The following is a 27,807-nucleotide window of genomic DNA, read 5'->3' as shown; positions in this document are numbered from 1 at the left end:
TGGAAACCAGCCATATGGAGTAGATTTAAAGTGAGGTCACAGGGGCTAATGATATACTATTCACTTAATCCTGGACATTGGAGAGAGTCAGTGGTGACAAAAATACAAGATGATTTTGACCTTTGTCGCCTTAACTGCAATTGCGGTGGTGAATGGTAAGAGCTTCCTTTGTACTTGCAAAGTAACCTTATTGTAAAAATGTATGTTGTGTCTTTGTCAGCAAACATTAACGCGACAAAAATTAAGCATATTGTATAGCGTTGAAACATTAACTTATAAAGCAATCATCCGCACGCCGTTTCTGAAGCATTATTATGTTTAGAGGACAGTTCATGCAAGCGGTTATGTGCCATATGGGCGTTTAGAATCTCCGAGACCTTTCTCAATGGCGACGTCTGCTTTATCCATATTGTATTTAGGATGGCAAAGATTAAACATGGTCTTTACCTCAGAGAAACCGTTTATTTCATTTTATATCCAGGACAGCGTTGATTTTTTTGCCCATGATAACATCTTCTGTATAACTAGTTGACATCACTCAGTCTAGAAGTCCATTGTTCGTATTCATGTTTGGAAAAGTTCTTGTTCTTTGCTTCATATAAGAGTTTGCTCCTATATTATCCATTTGGATGTATATCCTGAATACATTTTGGAGTCTTTGAAATTTGGCATAATAAATGATGTAAAATATCATCCACAGTCATACATTTTGTATAACTAGTTGAGTTAATGTGTCCTGTATGTCAAACTAATTTGAATTTATTTTATTTAAAAGCTATTATTAACAGCTTTTAAAGTATTCATTCATTTATTTTGCACACAGTTAATCAACGGTCGGGGATACACGTTCAACATCTTACAAGGAGATTCAGAATTGATATTATTTATATATCTATTCAGGTTTATTATAGTTCAATTTTTCTAAATTCACATAAATATACATGCATATTTGCCTGTATAATCAAGTCCACCCCATAGAAAGGGAGATAACCCAAACAACTATTTGTAAACGCCAAACATAACTAGTAGTTTCTTCTATCGTGAAGCCTGGAAACACTAGGTGCGGACGTTCCTGATTTAAAGCAATCACAACGACACGCTGAAAGGCTGTGACACTCAAGAGCTGTTTATTATCTATTTAATTATTAACAACTATAAAGTGTTCTATGTACCGCATATACTTGCTTATAACGCGAGTCAAACTGCAAACAACAAAGATCCTGATCTGCCGTATTATAATGAGTCTATAAACTGCATATAATCAGATCTGCCGGCGCATTATGAGACGATGGATCTGAGTCTCTGCTGTCTTCAGTTAGGCTAGTTTTATAAATGAGTACATACGGTATGTATTTGATTGGGCATTGAAGAAATCCCGTATTCTTTCTCGAAATGGTGCTTTCAACTCAGCACAAGGTACGAAAGAGAACAAAATATAATTACCTTCATAGTACAGCATAATACATCATTACCTAATACAGATCTGGCCATTAATACACATAGGAATCATCTCAGCTTATCAAACAAAAACAGCGTTTAAACACGTTACAAAATCATGCCGATTCTTACCTATAGAAGACCCAATAATGGACAAGCTTTTATCAGATCTAAACCGACAGAAAATATACAAAGACGTTTTTCATCATCTTAACGTAACAGACGTAAGTTATCTCACTGTACAAATATTACAGAAAGTATTTATTTTCGTAGCTCCAATTCAAAATAATTATATTCTCTAAGTTAGTACACCGATTGCATATCAAAATAATTAATATTCTCTAAGTTAGTACACCGATTGCATATCAAAATAAATATATTCTCTAAGTTAGTACACCGATTGAATATCAAAATAATTAATATTCTTTAAGTTAGTACACCGATTGCATATCAAAATAATTATATTCTCTAAGTTAGTACACCGATTGCATATCAACCGAATAAATTTATTTGATTTGTTGTTGTTGTTGTTGTTGTAGGGTTTAACGCCATTTTTCAGCACACGATAGGCTTTACATGGCGGCCAGTATTAATGGTGGAGGAAGAACCCGGGAAATCCCCGGAAAGAACCACCGACCCTCGAGAAACTATCGTCAAAGAAAGAAAGTGAATGTTTTTTATATGGCACCAAAAATTGATTCTACTGCGCAACAACTAACGGACACCGAATCAAACTGCATACACTCAAATCTGCCGGCGCATTATGTACCAACAGATCTGAGTCTATGCTGTTTGTCAGGACTAATCAGTAGAACAAACAAAATAAACCCTGATCTGCAGGCGCATTATGTTACGACAGATCATGATCTTTGTTGTTTACAGTTTAACTCGATTTATATGCGAGTATAGACGGTAAATCACACTTTTTCCATTTTACTCAAAACTATTAGGTTACACGCATTATTACACAGCAAGTTTTGCTATATCGAATTTGCACTGGATAATTCTCTATATGTTCATTCCGTCCAACTTTATTTAGAAACTCTGTTCTAAGGAAATATGGATTGTACTTGAGATGCGTCAATAATAGGTCAGCGAGTTGTACGGTAACAATTAGACCAAAGAAGATAAGTCAAAGGTCAAATCACAACTTAACAAGAGTGAGCAGGTTTCTTATCGGATACCACCAGCCCAATATAATTCACGCCATCGTGGCAACCGTGATCTATCAATGCTACTTCTAATTTTATCTTGGTCCAAATATCAAAATGACCTGAGCCAGTGCTCTAGCAATTTTACTTCCCGTGTACTGATAGATCAAGGTTTATCGTGTCAACGTCCTTTGTGAGTGACCTTTTTCTAACAAATGGAGACATTTTTGGGTGTCATAAAATCATTCCAAGTTTGTTTTTTGTGTTTCTTTCTTTTCTTTTTTTTTTTAAATAAGTAATGTATATTTGTACAGTCTTCTTAATGATTACATCATTTAAAGAATCATCCACACAGATTAGTATATTTAAATATGCTGACAGAATCGACATTCTGTATATAAATTAGTTTTATGTTACAAATTTAAATACTTAGACTATTAAGACAAGAAATAGTTGTATGAATAATTTTCACAAGTTTTGTTACACTCTCCTGTGCTATTTATCTTCACAGATCCACATATATTTTTCTATATTACTTATATATAATTACACATTTATACATCACTGATTTCATGATGACGTCATGAGTGGTGTTTCTAGTATCCAAATGTGCGTTAAAGTCATTTCACTTAATTTTGATGGTTGTATTTAATAATTATTATGTTTTTATTTGCGTAATAATTACAATCTTCCATTTGTGTTCTTTTCGCATAAAAGTCATACAATTTGAACAATTTAAATATTTTGCTGGACAACGCTTGAAAAGAAATAAATTATTCGACACATTTTATAAGCTTAATTTGAACTGAGGACGCTTGTAATAGAGGTGTCTGTATATTCATTCTCTAATTTTATCTCAATGTCATCACTTCAGATGATCTTCATTTCGATGATTCGCAAAGATTGGCTGCAAGGAAGTAAGGAACAAGTTGTTTATAGATATATATAATTGTTTACTTTTGATACTTTCAGAGAAACAAGGTCTAATTGAGATGCATTGTATTACTTACTCTACAAAGATATACTACTCTCAGTGTGCATCAGCTTCCATGTTTTATTCTGTCCCTGTAGGTATATGTTATGTACATATGTGTGCATATTTATTTTCAGGTTGTAAGGATGTCCTACCTACCTGTCACCTTCTGGCCGCCAAGTATTGTCTCGCGCCATATGATCAACTCGCCAAAGATGCTTGTGCCAAAACATGTGGACTTTGTGACGGTAACATATACACTAACACCACCACCACCACCACCAAAACCACCACCACCACCACCACCAAAACCACCACCACCACCACCACCACCAATAATAATAATAATAATAATAATAATAATGATAATAATCTTGTTGTCATTATTATTATTATTATTATTATTATTATTATTATTATTATTATTATTATTAATGTAGTAAATTTAGAGTATGTGCACTTGGTTGTAGTGACCCGTTTTAAGCAATTCTTAGATTTGTGTGATTACTTGTTTGATTATTGGAATTCGGCGCCATGGAAATATTCCTGGCCCGAACTAATGAGCTAATGAATAGGAGCAAACGTCACGGAGTGAAGTGTTAGTGTGTTTCCATGATGTCCCGGTTCACTAGTAGTGAATTCCGACCAAAACCGAATGAATGTCCCTGAGTAAAAATAGTACATATTAAAATCTAGTGGTATACATTGGTAGCGTGACTGCAAGGACAGTACTTACGGTACTAAACCGGTAAATTACACAAGGGAATAAATAAAAAGGGACTTGACAGACACCGTTTATGTCGCCATGTGGGCGAATATGGTGCAGTTATATCGGCGAAATGTGCCTGGAAAGCATACATTGACTGGCCTAAGGTGGCGGAGTTAAAATAGTTCCCATTGTTAGGGAGTACTCATATATGTTTTAAGGCGTGAACGGTTGGTGGTACGGAAACATAATGAAGCCAAAACACGCAGATGTACGGTTGATAGATAGTTGGCAGTTTGGTTTATCTGTGGTTTTGCATTAATTAGAGGAAAATTTAGGTATAGAATGGACACGTCGGGCTTTCTGATTTACAACTGAGGTTGTATGGTAGTCTTTGGAAAGTCGGGGAAACTTTTGACTTCTAGCGAGAATCGCGCCAGGGTTTGACAACCGCTCGGTCAAGTAAATACCCGTGTGCGTGTAACATTATTATTATTATTTACAAAGGATAAACTATCTTGCATAAAGATAATCCTCAAGAAAGACCTCGTGTAATGCAATACTGTACTGAAAACCGCGTTTTAATTAATGTACCTTCATAGCTTTGGGGTTCCGCTGTTTTTTTGTGTTTTTTTTTAAAATTTCCGTCATTGTTACACAAGGTAATTACATGAGAAGATTCCAAAAGTCCATAATGACAGAGGAAGGCAAGTGTTTCAAACTCAATTATATTTTTCTCTATATTATATTTTGTACAGAAAATGTGTTATTAAGTATTCTAGAGTTTCAACGTATTACTAGCTTTGCAAATAACTACAAATTTATCATTTTCTTCTATAAAGTAGCAGTGTAGGATGCAGTATTTGTACTAAAGTATGAAAGATCGACACAGAGCACAGCAGTGTAGGATGCAGTATTTGTACTAAAGTATGAAAGATCGACACAGAGCATTTTTATTTTAACACTCTTGCAAGAATATGAGAAGCAAAGACGAACCACACTGTCAGGAATGAATCATGTAAAATGTGACAATAACTTTTCCCATTCAGCTAGATTTCATTATACATTATTATATTTATGGGTTTTCATCCAGTCTTAAATATTTCAGACTCGAACTCCTCTCCAATTGTCAAGCGTACTCACGAACACAATTATCCCATCTGGCTTGACCACTGCTGGGATAATGCCGAGAATCATATAAAGGATCCATTCTGTGCACTTCTTACTACCAGTAAGTACAGGGATGTAAAAAACAAAACTTGTGGTTCGTTGAATTAAAGAATATATTAGTTTATATAAACAAATGGCATAGGTTAAATTCGAAAGGAAAACACAAACTATTAATGATTTGTGATATATGTTATACAGCAAAACGGGGTCCTGGTGTTAAGAAGATAAATTAGCAGTTGTATTAGTAGTACCAGTGCCAACGGTAGTACACACAAACAAGTGGTAATAGTAGTAGTAGTAGTAGTAGTAGTAGTAACAGTGCCAACGGTAGTACGCATAAACAAGTAGTAACAGTAGTACTAGTAACAGTGCCAACGGTAGTACACACGAACAAGTAGTAATATTAGTAGTAGTAGTAGTAACATAGCCAACGGTAGTACACACAAACAAGTAAAAATAGTAGTAGTAGTAGTAACAGTGCCAACGGTAGTACACACAAACAAGTAGTAATAGTAGTAGAAGTAGTAGTAACAGTGCCAACGGCAGTACACACAAACAACTAGTAATATTTGTGGTAGTAACAGTGCCAACGGTAGTGTACACAAACAAGTAGTACTAGTAGTACTCGTAGAAGTAACAGTGCCTACCGTAGTACACACAAAGAAGTGGTAATAGAACTAGTATTAACAGTGCCCACGGTAATACGCACAAACAAGTAGTAATAGTAGTAGTAATAGTAGTAACAGTGCCAACGGTGGTGTACACAAACAAGTCGTAATAGTAGTAGTAGCAACAGTGCCAACGGCAGTACACACAAACAAGTAGAAATAGTAGTAGTAGTAGTAGTAGTAACAGTGCCAACGGTAGTACACACAAGTAGTAAAATTAGCAGCAGAAGCATCAGATGTTGGTTTGTTATACATACATACATACATACATACATACATACATACAGAGAGAGAGAGAGAGAGAGAGAGAGAGAGAGAGAGAGAGAGAGAGAGAGAGAAAGATGGGGTAGAATATATTGAGACTTTAAAACAGACTACTCCGTAGGCCGTCTTTCATTGCCGACTTGCTACATAACTGACTCTTTTAATGTTTCCTTGAATTTTTCTAATTTTGCGTGATCTTCAAATTGAGAAAACCAAAACATTTGCCTCCAAAACAGTGTCCATCTCGCTGAAATCTTACTATCTCACCAAACCAGTGTCCGCCTCACTAAAATCTTACTATTTCACCCCAACCAGTGTCTGCCTCACTGAAATCTTACTATCTCACCCCAACCAGTGTCCGCCTCACAGAAATCTTACTATCTCACCCCAACCAGTGTCCGCCTCACTGAAATTTTACTATCTCACCCCAACCAGTGTCCGCCTCACTGAAATCTTACTATCTCACCCCAACCAGTGTCCGCCTCACAGAAATCTTACTATCTCACCCCAACCAGTGTCCGCCTCACTGAAATTTTACTATCTCACCCCAACCAGTGTCCGCCTCACAGAAATCTTACTATCTCACCCCAACCAGTGTCCGCCTCACAGAAATCTTACTATCTCACCCCAACCAGTGTCCGCCTCACTGAAATCTTACTATCTCACCCCAACCAGTGTCCGCCTCACAGAAATCTTACTATCTCACCCCAACCAGTGTCCGCCTCACAGAAATCTTACTATCTCACCCCAACCAGTGTCCGCCTCACTGAAATTTTACTATCTCACCCCAACCAGTGTCGGCCTCACTGAAATCTTACTATTTATACAATCTGAATAATCTCCGTAATCTATGTGAAGTACCTTTTTTTTGCCTTTTTCACTCATAAAAATGCATTAACATTGATAGTGGTAACATCAATTCTTTTTGACTTCATTTTAATCGAAACTGCAAAATGTATTTACCTTCAGGAAATTGAATATATTATCGTAGTAAAGCATAAAATAAATAAATAACATAGATTACATCAAACAGTTTTTAATTTATTTTTCAGCGAAACCACCACCAACAACTACAAGTAAGTATTAAAACTAATGGCGCAAATTACATTAAATCCCTTCCATTACGTTTCTTTTAAATAGTCTAAAATTTCTTAAAGCAACCATTATTTTGCAAAAATCAAACTGCCACATTAACACAGATTTTTCATTCTCGGATTTTTGTTTTTGTTTCCCGTCACCATCCGTTAAGACACTGGTAAAAATATATAAAACAAATCCAACAAAAACAGTCAGACATAAAGACAGATGGGTATATACTGCAAAATCATTTCTTACTTGGGAGTTATTTTCGTGGTTTTGAACAGTATTTAATTGCAATCAGTGCTTAATATCGCGGAAGAAAAAAAAAACATTTATAAGACACTTCATGCTGGATGTTTACATTCGTGGTTTGTAATAACCGCAAAATTCACGAAAAGTGGTATCAGACGAATAAAACTGAATCCACAGCAGATAAAAAAAATTGTATTTGAAACTTGCATGTTTCTTATTCAACACATGATTACTCTGTACAAAAGTTTTTTTTTTTTTTTTTTTTTTTTTTTTTTTTTTTTTTTTTAAACTTATAAATAGTTTGTCACTTTTCAATTTGAGAAACACTGTTTTCAGCCTGATAGTTTTCTGCGTTCTCTGTTGTCTTAAATATTTCGTACCAGCAATTTCTTTGTACACCATCAATCGATAAACATCATAATTATACTTTTATCTTCTATTCTCTTTTTAGATAGATATAATATATTTTCGTTTTGAACGTTTACACTGAGTGTATTTCATCGTGTGTTACAACATTCGTGAAACCACGAGTTAAAATATACAAACTTAATATGGTATTTACGATATAAAATCTAACTGTAATTTTCATTATGTGCCAAACGTGCTCCTGAATCGAATTTAAGGAGATCAAATTCACTGTACAGCACACCACCCTAACCCCACCCCCATTTCCAAGCTTCTCATTTCAATTGTATTCATAGGCTTGTCATAAATATATCAGCATTTTAAGAGAGAGGTGGGTTTGGGATGATTGAACTATTTATCCCATATGTAAACAAAGGAAGTTCGATTCAGGAATGTACCGCACCTTTATCTGTCAGATTTTGTTGATACTGTAACAAGGGAAATAACTTTGTAGAGAAATGACCTGTGTCGAGTCTGATTTATTCGGCAAAAAATAATTTCAATGCGAGAGAGGAAATGCAGTCTCTACTTACTTCTTCTAGCTAACAAAGTGGCCATTTTTCTTGATGAAAGCATTATTTATGCAGGCACACAGAATCAAAAATCGCATGCCATGTTGGAAATATTGTATTTTTACATCTGAAGAGAAAAGGAAATATTATATATGTGTAATTACAGGAATACAAAAATAATAAAAATTATTTTGCTTATAATTTTATATTTTTGGTTTAAATTTGAAATCTTTGGTGTGTAAGAAAATACTTGTTTTACCTTTAATGGTCTTTACGTCTGGAGGAACAAAACGAAAATATGTAGAAAAAAAATCACTCGCCCATAGTTACACTAGAACAAACTATACAGCAAGAAACATTTAATTGAAATATACGAAAGGTCATACTGTAAAGACGTCACGAGAGTAGAAAACATTTGCAATGGTCATATTGTAAAGGCGAGAGTAGTGAACGTTTGCAATGGTCCTGTTGTAAAGACGAGAGTAATGAACATCTGCAATGGTCCTATTGTAAAGACGAGAGTAGAGAACGTTTGCAATGGTCCTATTGTAAAGGCGAGAGTAGAGAAAGTTTGCAATGGTCCTATTGTAAAGGCGAGAGTAGAGAACGTTTGCAATGGTCCTGTTGTAAAGGCGAGAGTAGAGAACGTTTGCAATGGTCCTGTTGTAAACACGAGAGTAGTGAACATTTGCAATGGTCATATTAACTTCACTGGGAGACAGTTACGGATTATGTTTTAACCTAAAGTTATAATTGATATAAAGAATCAAAACAAATATGCCATTAACAGAAGTTATAATAATAAAAATCAAAAAGAAAACTAAACATTTTGTACACAAATGCCTTTTTGAACAATCAAATCGAGCCAAAAGATAATTTCAGTCAGGAAGAAAACTTGCTTTACAACCTGTTGTCGCCCTTATTGACGGTGTATTTTTTCTTTTGATATTATGATTTGTATTTTATATTTTAACAAAATTTACACTTTCCATTTAGCATCCAAGTTTTATTCAGCATTTATTTTAAGTTGTACTATAAATTAAATTTCGTTATCTTTGTATTTTCAGCAACTATACCTACCACCACTACCACTAGTAAGTAGTTCATTCAAGGTTAAGTTTTGTATTTCAGCACGGAAGTATATGCATCAAATCTGTATTAAAACAAAAATAGATAGCAAGTAACACAATGAAAGGAAACCTTTTATTCACGTGCTAGTTTTTCTATTCCAATTCACAATCCCAGTATTGTTACAATCAACATATGCCAGGGAACAAAGCCTGCTGCCCGATCCCGACACTGCAAAAATAAATAAATAAATAGATAGATAAATAAATAAATAAATAAATAAATAAATAAATAAGCAAACCCCAAACAAATGAAGGCAAGGTTGAAAAGAAATGAATACTGTAAGTCGAAGAAATAATTTCGCCTAAGGGACCATTGAATATTTAAAATATTGAATTTTTTATCTATTTCTCTTTTTCTTAAATGAAACTCACGTGTAGTGTCACTGGGTAATTTACAGCAGTGTTCAGTGACTTCATTCTAATGCAATTATTTATGTGCAAAAGGAGCAGTAAAATATTTGTAATTTCTAATCGTCAGTTTTGGTTATTACTGAAGCTACGTTTCTTCATCAACCTTGTAATCAAAATGTGAATCAACAGGAACGTTCTGTTCTGCTACAATATTAATAGTAGTTATTGTCCAACTGAAATCAACATAAAATAGTTGCTATGGAAAGTTTATCTTAGCCACGAACCTTCTTTCCCTTTCTATTAATAGTTGTTATTACTCATTTAACCAAAGGTCTCAACTGGCTTAGTGAAATGTTTCCCGTAATGGGGTCAGGGCCATTTTACACAAGGCTCACATTATGTAGGATTTGGCTCTCGACCATACTGTACGGGATAGCAGCAATTTGATTAAAATCAGATCTCAACTGTCCTACGTGAAGATCTGACAGCAACCACTTAAGGGTTATGTTCTTGTGGCTGTTTAACTAGTCAATGGAAATGGAGTTTTCAGAAATCTGAAAGTGAACCAAATGGTTCGGCACACATTGATGGTCTTCATCCATACCACACAGTCTCGCAAACGCGAATATATAAGACTATCTGATTGGCTGATAAAATTAGCGATTATGGTAATAACACAGGTCATCAGAATATGACTCTTAAGCAGTCGCAGTATGATCTTCACATAGACAGTGGTAAAGATGTCAAAAGTAAAATAAAAACAACCTTCTACAAAGTCCAAGAATTCGTCCTCATTACCTGATAAAGACATGAAATACTCCATTGTAGTCTATTAATCGTCATGGTCTAGTCATCATAAATATCATCTAACTTCTTTCGCTGGCCTCACTGTCATATGTAGATGCTTATTTAGATACTGAGTTTGAACTTTGAAAGCAACAGTTTATCATACAATATGTGAAATCTATTCAAGGTTCCAACTGAATACATGACATTTGTGCGGAAAGATCAAATGACCAACCACTATTACTTGCCACTGCACAAAACTGGCGGGTCAATCAAATAGTTATCAAGTGGGAAAAAATTGGATTCTATGCTTCCCTAGAGTATTTTAAGCAAAGAAAGCTCTAATTTCATATTATTATTATTATTATTATTATTATTATCATAGTTCCGACAACAACGACAACAATACCAACAACAACAACAAGTATGTACCATTTATTCTTATGTGGTTGAATGGCTTGATTGGTGTGGCTTTTATGGTCATGAAATTGTGTGGCTTTTTTATTATGAAATTAAATGCAAGGCATTTGCAGCATTGTTTATGTAAGAATGCTTTCATGCAACGCTTTTCCTATGATCGGATATTCATTTAAAATAAGTGAATGGACGCAAGCTTTTTAATAGTAAGCCGCATTTTTAAATTCGAATCTAAATTTCTTTTCATTCTTGAACTCTAGGATCTAACTACTGGCAGTCAGTAGTCTTTGTTGTAATGCATTAGTTGACTAACTGAACGGATCACCATATACCTGGAACTTTACTACAAATTAAATTCACTGTTAGATTATGCATATTTTATACATAATTGAATGACATCATCTATCTATCTGTTTGGTTGCTTACTTTTATGCTTGTACTGGTAAGTCATTGCGATCAAATACACATTATAATGTGTATCTATTAATGTGAAATTATCTTGAGATTTAAGATATATTCATAGCATGTCTTTGCATGTGCACGCTATTCTTTCATCTGTCACCTCTTGTACAATAGAGGATTCATCAACGTAACTAGAGAATCTTTAGCAAACATATTCAGTCAAAGCTTGCATATCCGCATCCCATCCCCTAACCCATTTAACAGTTGGCCCTTCTTCTGTTGGGCACAGTGCTTGATAAGTGCAGCACCTCGACCCGCCTGTTTGGCGCAGTGCTTGAAAAGTGCACGACCTCGATCCACCTGTTTGGCACAGTGCTTGATAAGTGCGCATAATTGCCTATTTATTTCAGCCCCTTTGACGACAACAACAACTCCTCCTACTACAACAAGTAAGTATGTTTATGGACAACCGGTAACGTTTACTAAAAGGTTCAGTAACATTGCACACGTGTGCTGGCTGTCAGACAAAATCCGAATTTTCTTTTATTTATGTCTGTTTATTAAAACTTACGCATCAGGAGCAAAGGCGGTTTTTTTTTTTATGGACAGACTTTTAGATGGGATGAACGCTAAAAATTAAATAATTTCTTCTTACAACTGGAAGCCTATTCTCCTTAATGAGTCTTCGAATTTTAGGACAGGTGTTTTAAAATAGGACAGGTATTTTAAATTACTCAATCAAATGTTAAATAAAATTAATCCACAGGAAGAGCTTGTGAAATTGATAGGAACGATTTAACATATAAATAACTACTTTGAAAAAAGTAAAATAATAAAATAGATATATTGTAAAGACGCTAACTCAACTATAGGTTGTCATGGAATACGAGTTATGTTTCCAGTTGTGCAGGTAGTCTTTTCTTATTGAGGCTGTAGACAAGCAATCATATTCAAAGTAAAACCAACTCTTATTTTTATATGTGCTTTGAATGAATGCACTAAGTGAAAATGGAAATGAATAAAAAAAATTATTCAGATCCACTGAACAGTTTTAAAGATATGTCCTAATGAATTTAAAAACATTCGCGTCGATAGTTTTGTCTACTAAAATCGCCATGATTTATACAGCTGAGCTTTGTCTAAACCGCATACTGGCTATTATTGGCCTGCTGATTCGTTGCTGTCATATATTTCCTTTTGAAACTGTTGTCCCAAACATCACACGGAATAACGAGGTGAAGAAATATAAGAAATAATGAAGACGGGTTCAGAGTACATAGTTGCACAAGGAACAAACTAATAAAGCAGTCGGATTTGTGCAAATTATTCGGAGAGCCTGGGGCTTTTCGATATAGCAAGATAGATTAAAATTTATCGTAATTTAAACTTAAAAGTTAAAAAATTGTCATATATGATATTAAAACGTGTATGTTTTCACTGGTAATCAAATTATATATAATTTAAGTCCACACTGTCATACAGCTATCAAAACTTCAAGATATTTGCAACCGACTATCATTTTGTCGCATAACCGTCCTGTACAATAGGAAAGTAAACGATTGCGGAAAAGAATTCGAAAAGCTCTCCGTTACATAAGGACAGTGAAGCAAAACTTAACTGAATATTACATTTTCTACATATTTCACATTTTAAAATTGGTTTATCATAACTATTTCTTTTACCTTTGATGAAAAAAACACATGCATACAAAAATCGCTGGCAGAAATTTTCTGAACGTGTTACATTCATACACTTCAACACATGGGTACTATTTAACATCGGATACACGTTGGTTATATCTCATTGCTGATTTGCAATGGAACTCTGTTTATATTATAAAGCGAAGAACATCCTCTGAAGTGATACCACTTTCAATTAGGATAACTTTTCTATGGTAGAGTATGTCACATGTAAGTAAAACGTAATCACAGCTATTTTGTGTTAATTTGGTACCATGCAGACAAAACCTTAAAGCATATAAACTAATGAATTGGAGCTAGTGTAACACTGTCAACAGTTACTTTAGGGAATAGAAAATATTTGTTATAAAATATTATTTGATAAAGAATTTATCATAAAACCACGCTGTGTTATAACTTCATTTTAATCATTAAAAAAGTTATATTTCTGTTAGTTTCTGTTTAAACATAATAAAAAACATAATCACAAGTATTTCAATTTTAAAATAAGAAACCACATTTACACCGTTATTTGCTCTGAAGTAGACTTCCTATTATGCGCTTTTATTGTATAAATTACGCGTAAAAAAGGTAAAACATTATGCAAATCTATGTACGTTTGGCGTCATGTTATTGGTATGGAGCATTTAGTATGATAACCTGATAAAGTCTTGGTAACATACAAGAACGCATGTATTCTTACTACAAGACTAGATGACACAAACACTTTCCAGTACATCAATAGACCATTATGACTACAAATTCATAACGCTTAAAGCGGTTGGATTGACTTCAGAAACTTAAAAAAGCCCAAAATATGCAAAGATTTGGTCTGATATCTCTACAGATTTAACCATTTATACGTCATACCTTGAAATCTGTATTATTTGAATGTGTAATTGCCATGATCACTTTTTAAAAAAAGTTAACATTTTACCCCGAATGACTTTTGACCTCGCACGTTTTTCAGTACATATAGGGTAGGCTTGATCGTAATAGTGGTCTTAGTGTCGATTTGTATATAGTCATGCGTATTGTCATTTACATATTGTCATGCATATTGCCATATAGTCATACATATTGAACAAGTACTGCCAGAACAATTTTCTGTTGAATCTGTAAAGTATACTTAAGTACGTATATAAAAGAAGAATGGCGAATGAAGAATATCGATAAAGGTATATAAATACATAACAATAGTAAGCTTTTGAGATATTTATTTACAATATATCATAGCTTCTACAATAAAAACAGGAGACTGCATCATAATATTGTTCAATTTCATAACTCTTAATAACGGACCTAGTACAATAAAATAATTTTGCCATTAAAGGTTAAACGAAGAGACAAGAATAATTACTTAAAAAGTAGGTTAAATTTGTAAGGTTAAGCAGTATGTGAGTGGGAATGACAACAACAACAAAATATCAAGCCATTCGTTACAAGGAATATTTATTCCCTAAATGACTAAGAACTGTTAACTCTTCCCCCCCCCCTTCACAAAATAGCAACATAATGCACTACATTAGTTTCAAAATTTGGTATTTAATTGGTTCTTGTCTGCATGAAACTATTACAATCTTGATTTATTCAGGAAGTTTGAGTGCGAGTGTGCTTTAGATTTTTTAAGGTAACTTTAACAATTTTAGTCATATCGCTATGATATTTGCAATCTCGGAGTTTTGAGTGATGTCAAAGCAGTGGGGTATCATAACGCAGACATGTAGCACCCGGTCACATTATCCTTATATCATTCTGACCAGTCCTAACACTAACCTCTTAGTGCTGAACATTAAACAAGGCAGCTGCTGGAACCATTTTTGTAAGTCTTTGATATGACTAGGTCGGCGTTCGAACCCACAGCATCCCGCATCCGAGGAAGACGCTGTAACCACTTTGGCCACCGGAGTGGTCATGATATTTGACGGTACATGGTATCAACAAATAGTTTTGGTATTAAATCAGTTTCATTGGCAAGAGTTTTTATGTCCAATACATTCCAGTCATCTGTTGCTTGATATCTAATTGCATACAATATACATGTTGTATGTTACAGAGTTTAACTGACCATGAAGGTTTCAAAGTGATTGCTAATATTTACCCATGAGATTCAATTTATGTATCATTATTTTTGTCTGTCGGATGCCAGAATCTTTCCGCTTATCTATGTGATACGTCGTTCCAGTTTGTACCATGAAAATGTTACTAAATTTGATTTCTTTAGATTTATCTGTGGTGGTTGATTCTTGTTTCCAAATTGAGTCACATAAAATTAAACATCTACTTTTTCTAGCTGGGCACGAAGGAAGACATGTTTTCATTCTTTCCTTAGCATTGAATAATTCTGTAATTATAGGATGATCTAAATCATTGTTAACTTGGTATCAATCTTAAGTCACCATCTTTCTTTTCTTTGTTAGTAATGTCCTCTCCGGTCCTATTTTACGAAATCTACCGATCAAGGCATACACATCTACACTCACATTCACGTATAAATATCATTTTCCGATTGAATCCTTTTTAATTCGCCCCTACATTTCTGCTATTTGACTTAATGTTTATTACTTCAGAACATGCAGATTTTTAAGTTGAAAATTGAAGTGCTTTTTATCAAGATAGATGGGTACATTTTATGTCGCTATCCTTAGGGGCTGAATTCGGAAATTAAGTTTGAAATTTGAACCACTTGACGTTATATTCATGTACCGTGCAACGTACCCTTGGAACTGTAAGAAATCAGTGACAACATTTCTTGGAAGTTTTGAAATCAACAATTAAAACGGTTTTCACTGTGTATTTTACCAAGTCTGTGTATCGGTGCTTATTTTTGCAATACGCTTTCTCTTTCTATCCTTCATGCGACCTTTTACTGTCTTAACCTTACAGCTCTCACAACAACTACCACCATACCTACCACCACCACAAGTAAGTATGTAAACGTATTGCGCGTAATGAATAATTATATTATTTAATCTGTTACTTTCGATAGCTATCGTTTATTATCGAAACCAATCATTCATTCAGTGGGGTGGGGGTGGGGTGTCTTTTGGTTTGTCATGAAAGTTTTGAGTCAACAAATTATGTTTGTATTAAATAAAGTAGCGGTTGGTCTATCTGTGTGTAATATTAATTTTTAATTCCCTTAAAATTGTGTTTGTCTTTACTCCATTACGATAATTTATTCCATCTTCTGTACTTGCATATATATCAGTTTTTGCTTGTGCTTTAATGCTTGCTTTACAATGCTTTTTTGCTATGTACAAATCTTAAATGCATACATGCACATTACCTTGAGAATGTAGGCATGGTCATAGTGTCACGTGGTTTACAGGTTGAATGGGGTGATGTTTACATAGTAAATAATTAAACTTGTGTATCAAGCTATAAAGATATTTTCTCTCCATAATTAGCACATTTGCTTTTAACAAATTAAATGTTAAAATTTAATTGATGAATTAAGTACAAAACCGATCTGAATTCATAATGTCCTCATACGTATATCATTCTCTAATTGAAAGAATATGTACATTTGCATAAAATAACGATGTATATATATATATATATATATATATATATATATATATATATATATATATATATATATATATATATATATATATATATATATTGAAAGAGATTATTTTATGTTAACTCTCTTGAAACGTATTGTATCATGTCATGAAAACATACGAAAGTTTAATCATCATTGGCATAGATTGATCCGCTTCAAGCTGAGTGGTCGATATTGTTTTTATACAAATATATAACGTTTTATATTACTTTTGTAGCCTTACCTCCTACAACTACTGAGAGTAAGTACAACTCAAAGGTTTGCTCCTCTCCAATGTTTTTGTCCCAATATTATATGTTCTCTGCTCAGTTGTCGACAATACTATTTTATGTTGTCTTACTCAGCGATCAAAACACAATATTTGATGTTACTCATTTGTCGATCATACTATTTTATGAAACCCTACTCGATTATCAGAACACAATATTTTGTTGCCCATCTCACTTATGGGAACACGATGTTTGATGCTACCCTACAAACTTATCAGATTTTATGTCGCCCTAATCAATTATCAATTATCAAAACATACATTACCTTTGCGATTTGAATGATTATTTGTTCAAATACATTTGTATGTTGGCTGTCTTCAGCATACATCATCAACGAACTGACAAAATGTAGCAATATATAAAAAGTAATGAGGAAACCCACTGAGAAAAAGTATTTGTAATTGGAATAATTCGTATGTATTGGATATTAAGAAATGTACAGATATAACACATATAAACTTATGTATGTTAGTGAGTCTGTTCAAATACAAAACATATATACAGATTAAAATTTTTAAGTATCAGTTCAACTCTTGAAAAACTTGCACTTTTAATTTCTACTGCTGTGTTTGTTCATTTCAAGGAAGATGCAGCTATGACGGATACAATAACACCGACATTAAGGCGACAGATTTTGGCACTGACTTTCAAACAGTGGCTAATTCCAACATCACCCTTAACGAAAGCGTCCACCTCCTGGGAGATGTTGCCTTCTGCAAAAGCGTTTGCGAACAGTCCAAGCTGAACGACGGCTATGAATGCTGGGCCTTTACATTTAGTGAACTTGACAGGTGCTACCTTTACTACTATTCCAAGCCAATCTATATTGGAGACCTGATTGAAATGGGCAATTCTAACTCTACATCACTGTATCTAAAGAGATGTAGTAATGGTGAGCAGCAGAACTATTCAGTTTTCCTCTTTTTCTTTTTTGAGAAATGCTGTGTCTTTCTAATAGAGTGTATTGTATATTCCCGATACGATGCTCTATCATTTCCTTACAAGCTTGCTTCTTCATGTGGCTGTTCAAAAGTACAAGGCAATAATTTCATGATATTGTTTAATGTGGAAGTTGTATAGTTAATACCAATGCAATACGAACACAAGTTCATGAAAATTTTATCCATTTTTATCAGAATGCACTAGGAAAGAACGAAACAACTTGCAACTGATATCTGCCTTCATTTGAGCACGACTCACAGTGTATAGTCCGTCACTAATCTAATATTAAACAATCGCAACATATTGGTCTTACTTGAATGTAAGACTTGAAGCTCTCTTGCAATGCCTTCTTTTCCCATAAAATATCATAGATTACTGATTAACGTAAGTGTGTACATTTTACACACAATATTTTAGTTTATCATTCTTTTCTTTCTTTCTCCATCCCTAGCCGTTGTTGGTGTCCTTCTTCTTCTTTTACAAAAACAAATACTTGAATAAATATTAACTTGTATTCCAAAGTACGGTCATATATTATTATATTTCAGACCCAACTACCATGGCTCCAAGTAAGTAGCCTCTGCTACATAAGCATACATTGTTTACAACCAAAGTAGTTCCTAATACATGACACTATTTATATACACGCCTGTCGTGCAATATGAAGCCGTTCAGTATGGACACATACTGTACCACTCTGAGAATGTAAGGTTAACGGGAAAAATGAACATATAATATATACATATATAATGTAAACTCCATTCTAGGTTTTCGAAATGTTTCCTTTCATATAATTTATTTATATCCATACTCATTATACTTAATGTTTATATATCTTGGAAGAATATTAGAATTTCATAAACGAAGTCTCCTAATCCTAACATTATTATTATATTATTTCTCCGTTATCATTTACATTGTCATAATCTTTCCGTATTTTGCGATACTGAACACCTTAATAATGCATGACATGTGCGTCTAAAATAGTAAGGTGTATTAGGAACTACTTTTTAAACAAAACATGTACACTCATGTGAAACAACCAAACATTTACTCCATTGACTATACGCATTGGTCTCCCGTCAACAGACTTTGCAAAGATTAATATAAGTTTTCTTAATTGAGAATTGCAGGGCAAACTAGAGATGCTTCTAATACATGTTCTTGAAGTACTTTACAATTTTCAAATGAAGGAAATTTTCGATGTTCTAAACTAACTGTGTACTATATTGGCTAAACATTATGTAGTGCAATAACTTCTCAAAAGGCTTTCACAGAAAAAAACACAACATAATGTTCACAATCAATCATGTATTGTACTTATGCAAAACAGTATCTAAAATATGTTTTTTTTTTAAATTCAGTAACTATAATTGTTTCGTAAATCTCACACAAATCTTTTAATATTATTGTTTAGCGACATGACTCGTTCACGGTGTATCTGAGAGGTAATTTGAGGTAATTTGAGGTAATTTGAGGTTTCTAGAACCGATTGCTTTTGTGCCAATATTACACATGTTTAAAAATCAATTAAAATTGTGCAGATATGTTTGATTCACGCTCTATTTTATGGTTTACATTTCTTACAGCTAAACCAATGTCAATAGCGTCACATAGTAAGTATTTCTAATATTTTATGATTTGTTAAATATGATCTCTAGCATTTTTAAAACTAAGGAAAGTTTAAACTCACTCTGTAAATGATGTACGAAATATACATTGTAACATTAAGACCGAATTATTGATGTTTCTATGGAGATGCTATTTTTGTTTTGCATGGTCGATATAAAGGATGCAAATCGCAATGTCTGTTGAGTAGATTCTGGCATTTGGGGGTGGGGTGGCTCTTTTATTTCTTAAACTAATAGAATAATTCCTTCATGGACTGTCTTTTGATGAAACATTCATAATAATTATGGGCAATTTACAAGGGATATAGCAAAACAAAGTTGTGCAGGAATAATAGGCGAGAGGGTTCTTGGGTCTATCACAAAAGAAACCAGTACGTTTTGACCAACTTCTTAGTTAAGAACAAATAACGAGACAAGATAATGTATATAATGTCGAAGCAAGGCATGTTTATATATAAGTACACTTTTAATCCTTACGTCACTTTGAGCAAAAATCTAAAGAAATGTGTTTTTTATTGTGTATCCAGTTTGTAAAAAGTTGATCGTTTTGCTCAAAGCACGTTTCATTTTATTTTATAAATAATGCAGTTTGCTACATAAAATTTGAACGTAAGCGATCGGTCCGAGGACAAAAGGGCCATCATTACGAATACCTTTTCAAATGATTTATTCCCATTCGTTTTTGCAGCAACCACCAGTCAGCGCAATGCAGGTATGTACAAAGTTAAGCTTGCTTCCGAGTCGATCTGCAAACAATGTTGACTATGAGCTTTTGTCCCATACTGCACCCGCAGGTCATGGTATATGTTTCTTCTACTGATTACTCTTAACAAACTGCATAGACTCAGAACTTCCCGCTCATTATCCAACGGCAGATCTAGATCTATGCAGCATGAGGCTTTATCTGATTAAGTGATTAGAGACGGTATATAAAATAATATTGGGAACTAATTTCGCTTGATTTACTTTTGCCATAGCATAATCACATCATTTCCATATTACATGCCAAAATAGCAATACGCACGTGCGATATTGATTACTTTCTTCGTGTCCTCACATCCACTGTGGTTCATTTAGGTAAGCAAACGCATTATCAAAAGATATTCATCTTACTTCGTGAAAAAAGTCACAAATAGCTATAATTTTAAGGAAGAAATCTCGAAGACTTTTTCGAGCTTTTACTAACCATTCCTATCAGTTCATATACTTCTATGACCTCACAAACACTAAAATCGTTTAGTCGTGATAACAACAAAAGTAAGATAACAGTACTTTTAAATATTTGTTCTCAATTACAGTGGCCACCCCACCCCCAACTTCAGGTACCAATCCAGGAGGCCCCGGAGGACCAGTCATTATCAGCTCAAACAGCTTTACCATTATTGGAGCGTTTTCTCCAAAGAAAGGTTCTCATATTTTAAGATGCTCTTTTCAGTCTTTGATCGTAAGCCGTATTAACCAACAAATAAACAAACAAATAAAAATAACAAACGAAAACAAACAAACAAACTGGAAACAAAACAATCAAAAACAACAAACAAACAAAACTAAACCTACAACTTTGCCATTCCATTCAGTCATTTTATTCCATATTCTATTTTGAAATGAAAGAAGAAAAATCAGCATTTTATCATTCAGTGTCAACACCAATAAATCTTTTTTTCTGTTAGTGGAACAAAGTTTGCAGAACACATTCGGAGTAAACTTTGTACAGCAAACAATGGACACGTTGTCGTGCAGCAATGTTTCTTCCTGAAATGTCGAATACATTTTTTATGTATCTCCCATTTTCTATATTTTGTGACAGTGCTCACATTACAAAGTTGGCTAATCATCGCGATGTTTTAATCAATTCTGACTCTACTGCCAACTCGTGAGTTACAATATGGAACATTGCCAACTGCCAACTCTTGAGTTACAATAAGGCACATTTACTGGAGTTACATGAACCAAATTCTTCAAAAGTAAATCTAGAAACGATACAGATACATATTCTCTTCGCAGGTTTCTGTTTCTTCATGAATCAGACCTTTGCAAAGGGAGACAGGTGGAAGGATGGCTGTGCGACCCAATGTGAATGTCAAAATCCGGACATCAATCAAGCTCTCTGTACTAACTTGTAAGCGAAACGTATAAAATCACAATTTTGACATTTCTACTCAACATTTTGAATCTGTGTTTTAAAATCCCACGATTCCTGATCATTCAGCACGTGCCAGTATGTTATAAAAATATGGTCATCGTGCCCTACATTAGGGATACAAAACATAAGACCAACATTCCCATTTTGTCCTAGTTTAAAGCAGTCGTATTTATCCTTTTCTAATAGACACGATATTTGTGCTGTGCGGTTTGTTTAGTTCCAATCAATGTTGATTCTAGTCCATGTAAACGTTTGAGTTATGCACCCTTGGTCTCTATTGCTAGGCAATCTATCAAGTCGGGTTTGCCATGTTTGACTGTGCAGCATTGAACTTTAAAGCAAGAATTACCTTTGAATCTAAAAGGACACAACTCACTGTATCAAGATTAACAAACATTGGACAGATCGCTTAATACATATAGAACTGAACTTATCAAGCTTTTGTCATATTTTAGCCGCTGTATTCTATGCATTGCATATTGTATGTGTTGTTTATCAACCAGTAAATTTAGCAGTTGCACTGAAGTATAGTTCTCATTCTGTCAAAAATGAAATTTCCATATTTTGTTTTTGATAGAAAATCAACAGTCTTTCGTCACTAGAATAACTTCCAACTGCAGTAAAACGTGCCTTACTTAGATTACGAAGGATGGTAAAAGTTTGATTTTTTTGTTTCTGTACCTTAGGTGTCCAATATATCATAACTTCCCCGAGGGATGCGTTATAACACGAGTTCCTGATGAATGCTGCCCTAAATTGAACTGCACCGGAAACAACAGCTCCACTGAGTGTAAGATATTACATTTGAGACATAATAATTCCATTTGCATATTACATTTCCATGCACAAAACAAAATTAGATATTTTAATTTTATTATAATTTTTATTGTTGGAAATACAATCATATTTCATTAATATGGCAAACTTCATCGAGATTTGTAAGATTGACATGGGATAGATGTTTGAATAGAGCTTGTTTATGAAGGTCAAACCAATGCTAAATCAATGTAGGGGATAATATCAATTATAGGAGCATGGAAGACGAAAATCGTCATTTTTGGAATGGATTTCGATGTAGTTTAATATGGCTATCCTCAACTTTTTCTACACAAGGTAGATGGATAATAGTTAATGAAAAAACTATTTCATTTCTGGTCGATATCAATTTTACCCAGGTTGAAATATTGAAAGTCAATAATTGTATAGCAATATATTTACATATCGCTATATATTTTGTAAACTTATTCACTGCAAAGTGACAATCTTTTTTTTCCCCTTCAGTTTCTGGCAGTGGAGAAGGTGAGTATTCAATACGTTGTTTTGTGCAAATAAATAGAGCCTTTGAATCTTCTCATTTCGTGAGCGACAAGTATTCGCCTGATGTTCTCAACCTTTTAACATTTGGTTAGTCCATTAGAGTTATCATGATATCGAATTGTTCTTTAGTTTAGAAGGTTTTATTTTACATACTTTGGACACCAAAAATGGTTTCTTTATGTCGGTAAACAATCCCATCATGAATTGTTGTCAAGGACCGTGTCAAAGGGAATTGTGGCTTTATCCAATATGGTGTGTATCGCGGGAATATCTAAACTGTATTCTTCAGAGAAAAAATAACCTGCATAAATAATGTTTATTACATTTACCTCAAAGGCAGAAACGATTGGATCAAATTGCTATGTGTGATCATTGGCTTCTGGCTTGGGTCGAGTGCACAACCAATGATATGCCAGCAAAGGCTGACGATATTCCGATTGTCTCTTTGTCGTATTCCGTCCATATATACTAATTCTTTGCGATGCATACTAAATTTATGGAATGTTTAAAAAAATTCCATTTATTGAGAGATTTTAACATTATTGTGTTAACGCTCATGGTAAACGAATCTTCTTCCTTAGTCGACAATCCAAGATATGCGCAATGATAAAAATGTAGTAAACTTTTTTTATTTATTTAGTCGGTGAGTGTAAAAACACGATCGACACATGTAATTACTACCCCAAGTCCGCGTGCCAAGGAGATTTTCTACCATGGGCCAAGGCACACTGCGCTCTTCGATGCGGGCTGTGTGAGAACGGTAAGGTCTTCTATATTTTCCTGCTTTCTAAATTATTTTAAAGTTTAAGATTTTAAAAAGAAGGAATTATTCACGAACAGCTTTAATATTTAATAATATTTAATATTTAATTAAGCCACGAACAACATTCTTCAATTCTATTAAATTGAAATGTTGTACACCAGCAACGTTGCTAACAACAGCGGCACACTTCTGGTGCTAATGAGATAATCGAACAATCAGCAAAACTGACATCAGAAATGAACCAAACAATAAACGAGTTATCAGATGGAAATACCCATGGACGAGATGTCTTAGGAGGAGATACTAAACCATTATGAAATCATTGTTCTAGAGAACTCCTGGCAGATTTGATACATATAATTATTCTAATGAATGGCAGTGAAATGATGCATTTATAAGGGCATTTCCGGCAATCATTTAAGGGCATTTCCAGCAATTAAATGAGGGCATTTCCAGCAATCAAATGAGGGCATTTCCAGCAATCAAATAAGGGCATTTCCAACAATAAAATAAGGGCATTTCCAACAATACGGTATCAAGAAGTGATGCTTATCTGAGATCGCAGATAACAAGCATCCTCCATATTAGTGAATGTACGAAATATCCTTGCATTTGTTTTCTATGGTGCACTGCATTCCATAGTCTCCCTGTTACACACTCCGCTACACGACTTACCAACCGGGAGCTACGATTTGCTTGTTACCGGCCTGTGATATTGGCTTGCTAATAATAGGGTATCATTATCATTATTATTATTATTATTATTATTATTATTATCAACTTCTTCGAAGTAGTGGTACACTTAGTATTAACTGGAAAAATAAAATAACTGATGATCCGTTATCAAATGCAGGAACATGCTTGTTTGTCTTCGTTATCATAACCAGTACATAAGAGATCGTTGACGACGATGATAATCATAATTTTTATTATTATTATTATTATTATTATTATTATTATTTCAGGGGAAAGAGAACCATGCTATGATGGGATAGCTTTCTGTGACAGATACGACACCTCGGCCTGCACAGAACTAATTTACTTTGGTTGGGCTCGCACTTACTGCAGACATTATTGCAATATATGTGACTCTTAAGATATGCATTTGTATAAACTCTCTTTCAAGTCAATTTTCCAGCAGATTGATATTTAGTTACAAGGTCCAGTGTATTGTACGGCATTATCATCCTTGTATTTCTTCGTCTAAGTTCAACATTCCCATTACGCTGAGTACTCGTCTTATAATACTGAGTTCTTCGGAATAATTTAAACATACACCTGCACCAGTTATTGGGATAGAAAGTTTACAGCGAATTGATTACTTATTAAAATAGCGAATCACTGGCACACCATTTTAAGTTAATCTCAGTCAGTATTTTTTTGGTTTATTTTTTATAGGTGAGATCTACCTGCCTTACAAGTCACATACACGCGTAAACACACACTTACAAATAGACACACAGACACAGACACATAAACACACCCAGACTGACAATAGCGTTTGTGTCTGACTCGCCGACCGAAAAAATTGCTTCCAGAATTCATTCATAGGCTACGTTATGTTAATGAATAAAAAGAAATAGCTACACTGAGATTCAAGAGATCCGCTTCTTCTTGCAGAGAGTGCCTGTGTACTCTTCCTACTGTTAAATGTGTAATAGGAAGCATACAGTATATTTCAGTCGCATCTGGTTTAGCAGCGATGGTCAATATATAGGAACCGCAGCTTTATTTTTAATGTATTCATTTATCACTTATGTCCACGCTTTGTAAAAGAAATTCAAACTCAAGATTAAGGCATATATAAGTTTAATTTAAAAAAAAGCTAGAATCATCCGATCTTTCAGAGATCTGTCTCTCTTTAATACTGTTGATGTTTTGTTACTTAGGTGCACCTTAAGTACAACATTTAAGTTTAAGTTTTGTGTGTGAGTTTCTTGTTCAAATGTTTTAAGAATACGGTACCCGAATTTTGAGGATCACGCTGTCTCTAAAACGTACTAAACTGAGCAGGTACGCGACGATGATCCCCATGGAATGGTGAATTTAATGTTTGAAAAGGGCGACCGCTGCTGATCAGAAAGGTAGAAATTCATGCTTTGAAGAATGACGTAGTTACGAGTCTACTGTCATATCAGTAGATAACATTAATTTGCGTCAAAGTTCAATTCTAACGAACGTACCTGTTTGTACATTGTCTTAAATTCTTATCGACTTGTTAACGAAGTTATTAGGTATATTTGAAAAGTAAACACATTTTCTTTTCCAAGATAAGATAGATGTCATATTAGGAATATGTCACGATTCATGTTATTCGAACGGCATTTTCAAGTACACTGGGAACATCTGGACCTGTATTCACGTTATTTGTCATGAAAATAAAACACTGGAAGCCTAACATTGTGTACCTTTGTATGTATGCATGTATGTTTACTACTACATCTGCTACTAATGATAATAAATTTATTTTAGGAGGATTGTACTCCTCAAATAATAGAATATAAAAATTATAAATGCATCTTATATGCACAAATAAAACGCTTGCTTACTAAGGTCACTATAGTGTACACTAGTGTATCATTGATGTGCCATCAAGAAATATGGTTATAACAAAAAAAAATAGACTTGAAGTGTTAATTTTGTTTATAATTAGTATTCCACATGAATCGTGGAAATTACCAAGTGACTTAACATATATTACCTGTTGCTTTGCGTGAAAACCCCATAAATTATTGTATACATGTAATATTCAACGACAAACGGTAGTCTATATATTTTGTAAGAAAAACTCGTGATTGAATATATCATTATTAATTTTAGCATTGATATTTTTTTCAGTACCAAATTTAACTAACGTCATGATCATGTTTGAAAAACAAAATCGGGAGTAGATTGCAAACCGAAATTAAGTGACAATCAAAACGTGATACAATATATGCTACCAAACTACATAACAGGCTTGGCGAGGCCCTTTTGAATATAGAAAGAAACACATTAAAGAAGGAAAAGCCTTACATGTAAACTCACAATCATTAAGATCGCTGTTTAAAGATGTTACGCTCTGAAGTTTGTCACCTCTCTCTGGATTTTCTACAATCTAACCCCACCCCCAAAATATCAATGTATTAACAAAAGTCAAATTAACTACATTTTCCCACGAATATAGTCATTTATTTTTTAAAAAAATGCACAGTTGAAGCAGAAGACCGCACCGGTGGCCTGGTGGTTAGAGCGTTCGCCTCGGATGCGGGAGTTCGCGGGTTCGAACCCCGGTCGAGTCATATCAAAGACGTATAAAAATGGTACTAACAGCTGTGTCGCTACGTTTGATGGGCAGACATGATGCATGATGCCCAAGTGATAGACATCACTCTCTCTCTCTCTCTCTCTCTCAGACACACACACACACACATAGTTGAATCAGAAATGCACAAGCTAGATTTATATCAATGCAGTAACGCAGCTTTTATTCGCTTTATCACAAAATGAATAAAATATAATCAGGAGACAACCTAAGATTATTGAGTAGATAGTCTGAAATATTTCCTTATTTCTCCTGTTACGTTAAGGCTCTTACAAAACGTAACAAGAAAAGACTGAAGACATCAAACTTTGTAACATTTAACAAATAATTTATTTCCCTAGATAAATAAGGTAAAAATGAGAAAAAGTACTTACGGTTCTACGTATCAAATCCAATTTGTTTTTCTTTCAAGAATAACCCAAAAATTAAAAAATAGAAGTCCTAGTAATAAAAAGTCCTTATGAAACTGGGTTCGAATGCCGAT

At 34.0% G+C, this 27,807-nt stretch overlaps 1 protein-coding gene across 1 annotated transcript; it reads left to right on the top strand.

Moving 5' to 3' along the window:
* Positions 1 to 26,411, top strand: LOC149798600 (uncharacterized). Its single transcript, XM_089957421.1, has 17 exons — positions 1 to 155; positions 3,699 to 3,809; positions 5,376 to 5,498; positions 7,422 to 7,445; positions 9,686 to 9,712; positions 11,271 to 11,309; positions 17,172 to 17,195; positions 17,807 to 18,115; positions 18,714 to 18,734; positions 19,755 to 19,781; positions 20,485 to 20,508; positions 21,095 to 21,202; positions 21,801 to 21,915; positions 22,626 to 22,729; positions 23,221 to 23,238; positions 23,897 to 24,016; positions 24,985 to 26,411. Exons 1-17 carry the CDS (start codon positions 110 to 112, stop codon positions 25,113 to 25,115), a joined length of 1,371 nt encoding a protein of 456 aa, XP_089813547.1. The 5' UTR covers positions 1 to 109; the 3' UTR covers positions 25,116 to 26,411.
* Positions 26,412 to 27,807: the final 1,396 nt, after the last annotated feature.

The sequence above is a fragment of the Sinohyriopsis cumingii genome, chromosome 5 (assembly GCF_028554795.1).
Source record: "Sinohyriopsis cumingii isolate HCF-2022 chromosome 5, ASM2855479v2, whole genome shotgun sequence".
NCBI classification, from domain to species: Eukaryota; Metazoa; Mollusca; class Bivalvia; order Unionida; family Unionidae; genus Sinohyriopsis; species Sinohyriopsis cumingii.
The sequence above is the reverse complement of the archived record's forward strand: the minus strand, read 5'-3'. Positions and strand labels throughout refer to the sequence as shown.